Source organism: Colias eurytheme, chromosome 6 (genome assembly GCF_061535395.1).
Source record: "Colias eurytheme isolate Ceu_HAF_F1 chromosome 6, ilColEury1 Martin Lab GWU primary, whole genome shotgun sequence".
NCBI classification, from domain to species: Eukaryota; Metazoa; Arthropoda; class Insecta; order Lepidoptera; family Pieridae; genus Colias; species Colias eurytheme.
Genome location: NC_142985.1, coordinates 2,893 through 10,000, shown reverse-complemented (window position 1 = coordinate 10,000; position 7,108 = coordinate 2,893). Strand labels below are relative to the sequence as shown.

At 49.8% G+C, this 7,108-nt stretch overlaps 2 protein-coding genes across 2 annotated transcripts in view; both read right to left on the bottom strand.

Moving 5' to 3' along the window:
* Nucleotides 1-4,658, bottom strand: part of LOC149907350 (uncharacterized) — a 6,030-nt gene extending 1,372 nt beyond the window's left edge. The window contains exon 1 of the mRNA XM_090102440.1: nt 1-4,658. This exon is cut by the window's left edge and continues 1,372 nt beyond it. Within this exon, the coding sequence (XP_089958566.1) occupies nt 1-4,658 (4,658 nt within the window).
* On the bottom strand, nt 4,630-6,777 carry LOC149907349 (uncharacterized). Its single transcript, XM_090102438.1, has one exon. The coding sequence runs from the start codon at nt 6,775-6,777 to the stop codon at nt 4,705-4,707; it is 2,073 nt and encodes a 690-aa protein (XP_089958564.1). The 3' UTR covers nt 4,630-4,704.
* Between the last annotated feature and the right edge of the window lie 331 nt (nt 6,778-7,108).

Below are 7,108 nucleotides of genomic sequence, written 5' to 3'. Positions count from 1 at the left end.
ATTTGCCCGAAATCAGCCCGGGTTCTCTTAGCTCTCTCCGTTGGCCGTTCTGTGGCCTTGTTTGGCGTAAGAAATCTCTCCATCGCTGAGGTTTGCCTTCCACTCGGGTTGCCTTCAGTTGGCCGACCCATGACTACTTTAAAGAAGTCAGAGAGGGCCTTCATTCGGCTCCGGGTCTCAGGGCACTCTTTTGGACTTCGACTACTCTCTAATGCTGAGAGCCTTTCGGCTGCAATTTTTTGTTGCAGCCGCTCTGAGCCACTAATTGTTGGTGGATGGTTGACGCCGGTGGGTAGGTGATATGGTGCAGTCGATGCGGCGCGTGCGTGGGGTTTGAGGTAGTCTAAGTTTTCCCCTCGGTCTTCATAAACTATAACCTCATAATGTTTTGAGGCAGTGACGCATCCGCAACGGTCCACAACTTCACCTTTCTGATACCCGATGGCCATAGCGTCGACGCTAATAATGCGGGGTAGGTGTGCACCCGCTGATTGGCAACTCTGCGCAAGACTGGTAAGTATCAAACATGCCTGGGCGAATGGGGACTCGACTTTCCATTCGAGGAGTACGACCGCCTTGTTTTGCAATCGTACCACCCGGCAGGAGTGGCCCATGAATGTTGCCTGAGGAAGAGCTATGTAGCTACTACGCTTCATCACGGCTTTGTTGGTACTTCCAAACCGCAGAGCTGCGAGGCCGGGTGAGATGGCCAGCTGATTGTTTGTAATTTCCCGGCAGAAGGAGATTCCAAATGACTCATTGTCGTTGTCCATGAAGAGTGCGACGCTACGAACTCTCAGCTTTGGTACCCCTACTTTGGCGCACTCCAGTAGTTGTTCACTGGAGTTTGTCGGCGCTGGGGTAATAACGTTATTTACACCTGCTGTGGTTGTGATGAGTGGCCTACTGGTTGCAGGCGTTGTAGGGGTGGGGACTTGTGGTTGATGGGGCAAATCCTTGGATGCGATTGTTGAGCCGTTGTTTATTGCTGCGACTCGTGCGATTTTAGCGGCAAAGGCCAAGAATGGCTTCCTCAGACTCTCAGTCTCCATGATGGTGGGTAGAGACTCTTGGCTCAGTTGGGTCTGAGTTTGAATTTCGAGTGAGAGTCTGTCTGCACCAAATCTTGGGCACTCGAATAAAATGTGCCAGATGGTCTCGTGGCACGACGAGTCGCAGACGCAGGATGGGCTGTCTATTATGTTAAATCTGTGTAAATAGGCCGCGAATCCTCCATGGCCGGTTAAGACTTGGACTAAAGTTGGTGTCAATGTGGTGTCCTTAAGTACTCGTCTCGCAGAAGAGACGGTCGGCAGAAATGCCTTGGTGACCGACCCTGTAGTGGAGGATTCGTAGCGCTGTTGCCATTTTTGAATTGTTGCCTCCCTGATTTTCCGCTTAATGTATGAAAGGGGCACTTTGCTGTAATCAGGTGCAGTCTTTTTGGTGAGAGCAGCCTTTTTTGCTAGTTGGTCTGCTCTCTCATTCCCGGGTGTTCCCACGTGAGCCCTTAGCCAGAAGAGTCTCACCTCTCTGTCTTCTGCTCGGGTTTCCGCGATGAGTTTTTTAATCTCCAGAGCTAGTTGGTGTGTAACACATGGGTTTTTTAAAAGCTCAAGCGAAGATCTTGAGTCGCTCATGATATTCACAGTTTTGGCTTTTGAGCTCCTTGCCATCTTGACCGCTCTGTAGAGCGCGTACATCTCCGATTGGAAGACAGTGTTGTGTGACTCTAGTCGGAAGGTGGAGTACCTGGTCTCTTTACCTTTGTCCCACCATGTTAGGGCAGCACCTACCTTCCCCTCTATTTTGCTGCCGTCGGTGAAGATTTGGGGACCGACTACATGATAGGTCTCCAAAGTATTGGGATCCAGATTTTCAAGACGCTCGAACTCTGTTATTATCAGAGTTGAGGGATGTGGGTTGTGGAGATATCCCACTTTTTGCTCCACCTCTCTTCCTGGCGGGATATGCTCCTCCGAGTAGCCTTTTTTGATTTTGAAGAAGGCTGCCGCTTCCTGGACCCTGAGGTCGAGTGGCAGCAACCCGGAAAGTATGAGCGCCGATGTTAGAGACACCGTGCGATAGGCTTTGCAAATCTTTATTGCAAAGCCTCTCTGCAGCGAGGACAGTTGGTCTCTGATTGATAGTTTTTCCGCTGCAGGATACCACGCGCTTGCCGCGTATAGCACGATTGGCTCTATCACCGACACATATATGGTCCTTATTATCTCTTTGTTTAGACCCCAACTCACCTTTGCTGCACACGCTAGCTGTTTATATATGTCGGCTGCCTTTCTACAAGTGGCCGCCACGTGTGAGTTAAAGGTGAGTTTGCAGTCGATGATAAGACCCAGCAGCTTTATTTCTTTTACGAGTTTTAGCTGGATCCCTGACATGTTTATTATGGGGAGGTCGAATTTTAGTTTACGAGTTATTATCATCGCATTGGTCTTGTGTGCGGCAAAGTTCAACTTGTTTTGTTTTCCCCATGTTTGCACAGCCTCTAAGGTGGTGTTGGCTGTGCTTTGAATTTTTTCAACTGTCGGGGCTGAGAATATAAGGACTACGTCATCTGCAAATGCTTGGCAGTAGACGCCTAGGCTATTAAGTTTTTGGAGGAGCGTATCTAAAATTAGGTTCCAGAAGGTAGGCCCTCCTATGGAGCCCTGGATGCACCCTTTGTTGGTGCCCCTTTCGAATACTGCTCTTGCGTAATTGACTCTGACTGTCCTGTCACACAGGTAGGATGTTATAAGGCCGTAAAGGTTTTTTGGGCACCTCTTGTTAATAAGTTGTTTCTTTAGGGCAGGCCACCACGCGTTGTCAAAAGCCCCCTCTATGTCCAACGACACCATAAGCACAATTTTCTTGTAACTTACCTGTGTGTTGATATGCTGTAGAAGGTCATAGAGGGCGTCTTCTGTGCTACGCTGAGGAGTGAAACCGTATTGCTTGTTGTTTAGGGTAGGGAGGAAGAGCCATTGCAGTCTGGTGACTGTGAGTTTTTCAACTATTTTGCCTAGGACCGATAAGAGACCAATTGGCCTGTAGGATTTTGGGTGGGTGTAATCATCTTTCCCTGGTTTACGGATGATGCACACGTGCGCTACCTTCCACTGCTTCGGGAAGTGCTCTAGCGCCAGACATTTGTTGGCCAGCGCCAGGAACACCTCTCTGTCACAGCGAATTGCAGCTGTGCATATATCTGCCGTGAGCCCGTCAGGGCCGGGAGCCTTCTTTGGATTAAGCCTGTTTAGGACTGTTTCCAGTTCCGCGGCCGTAAATGGGGGATCATCGGCGGATAGGTCTTCGATGTCCGTGGATTTCCTGTTTTCAGACAGGTTTCTCACCAGGGTCTGATGTTCCGTTTCGGTATCTACAGTGTCACGAGGGTAAAAAGTCTGGGCCAGGAGTTCCGCCGATTGCTCCGGGGAAAGCGTTAAGCCGGCGGAGTCCCTTAACAGCAGGTCTTCTTGTTTTCTGGCCGTTTTCCTTATGACTCTGTAGATTCCGTCCCACATACTCTCACGGTCTTGTGTCTCACAAAATTCTTTCCAGCTTTGGGTTGCTGCCTCAGCTGCCTTGGTTTTGTATTCTTCCTTAGCGTGAGTGTATTCGTTTATAACAAACAGCCTGCGACTGGCAGCTGCATTTTTAATTCTCCGTTTTTTGCGGAGTACCTCTCTTTTCAGATCTTCTAGAGAGGGGGACCACCAGGGTGGCTTAGGCTCTCCCTTGTTTATACCAACTTTTGGGATTGCCGTTTCACACGCTTTATGGATGATTTCAACATAAATTGCGAGAGATTCCTCCAGTTCTTCCGGGTTTGAAATATTCCCTATTCGGGTGGATGTGATATCTTTTTCAGAGAGTCCTGACCGGAACGAACCGTTGAAGTCCGTCCACTTCGCTTTCCTTGTGTTGTATATGCGCGTGGTGACAGGTCTGATGCTTTCCAGGGCTGTCTCAAGACGCATACCGAAAGTTATAGCGTTGTGATCGGATGTTGTTAAACCTCTGCGGACTTGCCAGCCAGAGATCTTCCCGAGGAGTGACAGGCTGCACACAGTTACATCTACTATACTTGTGTACAGCCTGTCGCCCCTGTAGGTCTCAAAGGTTGGCGTAGCTCCTGTGTTAAGAATTTGGAGGTTCATCTCGCTTAGGAAATTGTTGAAATCTTTACCACGGTGGTCCTCGGAGTTGCTGCCCCACCAGTGGCTCCAGGCGTTGATGTCGCCCGCAACCACCAGATTTTCTGTTGGTAATTTATCGCAGACTAGTTTGATGCGTGATATGTATGGGTTGATGTCCTGATCCCCTTCCAGGTAGATGGAAATTATTCCTAGCTTCAGTCGCCCTGCTTTGATGAGGACCGCGGCCACATTCTCGGTCACCAGCTGAGGATCGTGTATGATCTCTAGCTCTGTTCCCAGAACAATTACCGCAGCCTTCACTGGTTTTTGGCGGCCCATGGTGCACTGGATGACTTGAGTGCCACTGCATTGTTTCACAACACCGGTCCTGCCTACGTATGGCTCCTGGACCAGTGCTATCGAAATGTTTTCCTTTCGGGCAGCCTGGAGCAGTTCGACTGTCGCTAGTTTTGAGCGCTGTAGGTTTGCTTGTATGAACTTAAGTTCCCTTTTGCGCATACTTGTGGATGGGGATTCTGGTTGCCCGGGTGTAGTAAGGGTGACCTTAGCAGTAGGAGACTCGAGACCTCGCTATGTTGTCCCACTTTTGTCTTTCCTGACACTCACTGCTGAATGCAGTGTGTTCCAGGTCAGAGCCGTCTCTTTTGGCCTTTTGGCAGTTGACGCACGTGGGAGTGTTTCCTTGCGCCTTAAGAGGACACTCCCTCTCCTTGTGGGTTTTGGCACAGTACGAGCATGATTGCTCCTGTGCCTTGCACAGCGCTCGAGTGTGCCCGTATCCCAGGCATTTGGAGCACTGCACCAAGGGGGATTGGTCCTCTATGGGGCATCTTTTTAGGCCCACGTAAACTTTTTCTGCCTTGCAGAATGCCTTCCAACATTCTGGAGAGACCTCCAAGACAGGGTGGCACTCGTGCGGGTTTCTCGCGCGCTTCCTATACCGCACCTTTAATATTGAATTTTTCTGGTCCAGTTCACTCATCAGGTGTTTGTTTTGAGTTTTTAAAAGTTCAATTATTTCCTCGTCCTTGTGACAGGACAGTACCCCTCTGATGCAGACAAGGGGATTTATTGGTTTCGGCTCCTGTGCCGATAACCCCTTGCTACTGTTGACCTGGTTTTTGATCAGATTTAGGTCGTCTGAGCTTGGACAGCTCAGAACGACCTTCTGATTTTTGGCTTTCCTAACTTTTTCCACTTTGGCCCCCGTTTTGGTAAGATCGAGGGCCCCCCTAACTCTCTCGATAACCTGTTCCCCAGTGTGTTTGGGGTCCGTCGAGGAGATAATGAGGGTATGGTTAGGGAGTCGTGGTGGCGGTGTTTTTGCCACTGCCTGGGCGTAGGTGATTGGCCCTTTTATTGGTCTGTCAGCCGTATTAAGACCCGTGACTCCCTTTTGTATGGAAGCCAAAGTCTTCTTTACTTCCGCCATTGCCAGCTCCGTGCCCAGGTTGTGAGCTGTTTGTGAGGGTGGGGGTTGTGCACTGGTCGTTTCGCGCAGCTCGCGTATTTCTGTGCACATTTGGTCAAGGCGGTGAAAGACACGCTTCAGGTCATCAGATAGCTGTTCTGTCGGCAGTGGTGTAGGGGGGAGTGGAGGGGGTGGTTGAGGGAGGTTGTCTATTTTTAGGGAGATTGCGTCAAGATTGTTTATTATTTGAGATAGGCACAATGTTTCTTGGATAGGAGCTTCTCGGGTAGACCCCTCTCCGCCTGAGGATGTCAGTAATTTTGTGAGCTCGGCCAGCTGGTTTGATAAGTGTCCAATGCCATTGTTAAGGCTTTGGACCTTTTTTTCCAGGGAGCTTAATTTATCGTCCCTGGATTCGCTGCCGAGCTCCTTGGCAGAGAGTTTTGTTTTGATTTCGGCAACAAGGTTGCCAGTCTCCCGGTGAAGCTCCTTCAGCTGGCTGAAGGGTTCCACGGTCTCGTACCCTAGCCAGCTGCGTACAGCTTGCGTCTCTTTGAGGGTTTCCGTAATGCCTGCTCTGGCGAGACTCACTTCCGAGAGGAGGGCCTCCTTGATTTGCTTCAATTCTGCAGAGTGGGCCCTCTCCACTCGCACCAGCTCTTGTGCGTGGCGCGAGCGTTCTTTTTCGAGATTGAATTTATGTCTCGAGCGTGAGTCCGCCAGAGACAAGACAGTTTCGTACAGTCCCTGCAAGCTGTTGAGGGCTACGGTCTTGTTTTCCCTCTTCATATTTCCGGCCGTCTCTAGAGATTCTTTGCCTCTGAGAAGCATGTCATTTGCAACCTTTGTTGCCACGTCCATTTCCACTCCTGTGCCCCTTTTGGGAGACGTGTAGAGGAGACTCACTCGCCTCCCGATGGATGTCTCGGATCCCACCGACGAGGTCTCCATCTCATCTTGGGTGTCGCCACCTGCAGCCAGTGAATCTGGCGTTTTGAGGTCATCCATCTGTAATGCGGATGACTGTGGCAACGATTCCGGTTCCGGTAAAGGTGGTAGGGGCTTAGGAGCTGTTGTTTTAGATGTTGATGGCAGAGCCGTGGCTGCTCTCACCATTGTCTTTTCGCGCAAAGTGCGCGTTGACCTGATAGACGCCTCCGCGGCTTGGTTGCGGGAAGTTTTAGCGGGTTCGCTTTTGCTTGACATTTTTGTTTTTGTTTAAATATATAAAAATAAGTTTAAAGATTGCTTAGAGTTAACTTAAAATTATATTAACTTAAAAGGTAACTTAACTTAAATTAATTAATTATAATGTAGATGACGGGGACGCTGGTGTTGTGCGCCGGTGGCTGATGGTGACGAGTACACCCAGATACGCGCCGGAGATTTCTCTCCTAGGTGGTGGTGAGTGTCGCTGAAGATGTGGTTGCTAAGTGAAAAACCGTTGGGGCTAAGTTCTTCCTCTCCTCGTGTTGAGTAAAATAAGCCCAAACACGAAGGGTATCGGCCCAGAGGTTTACAAGATAGTGTGAGGGGG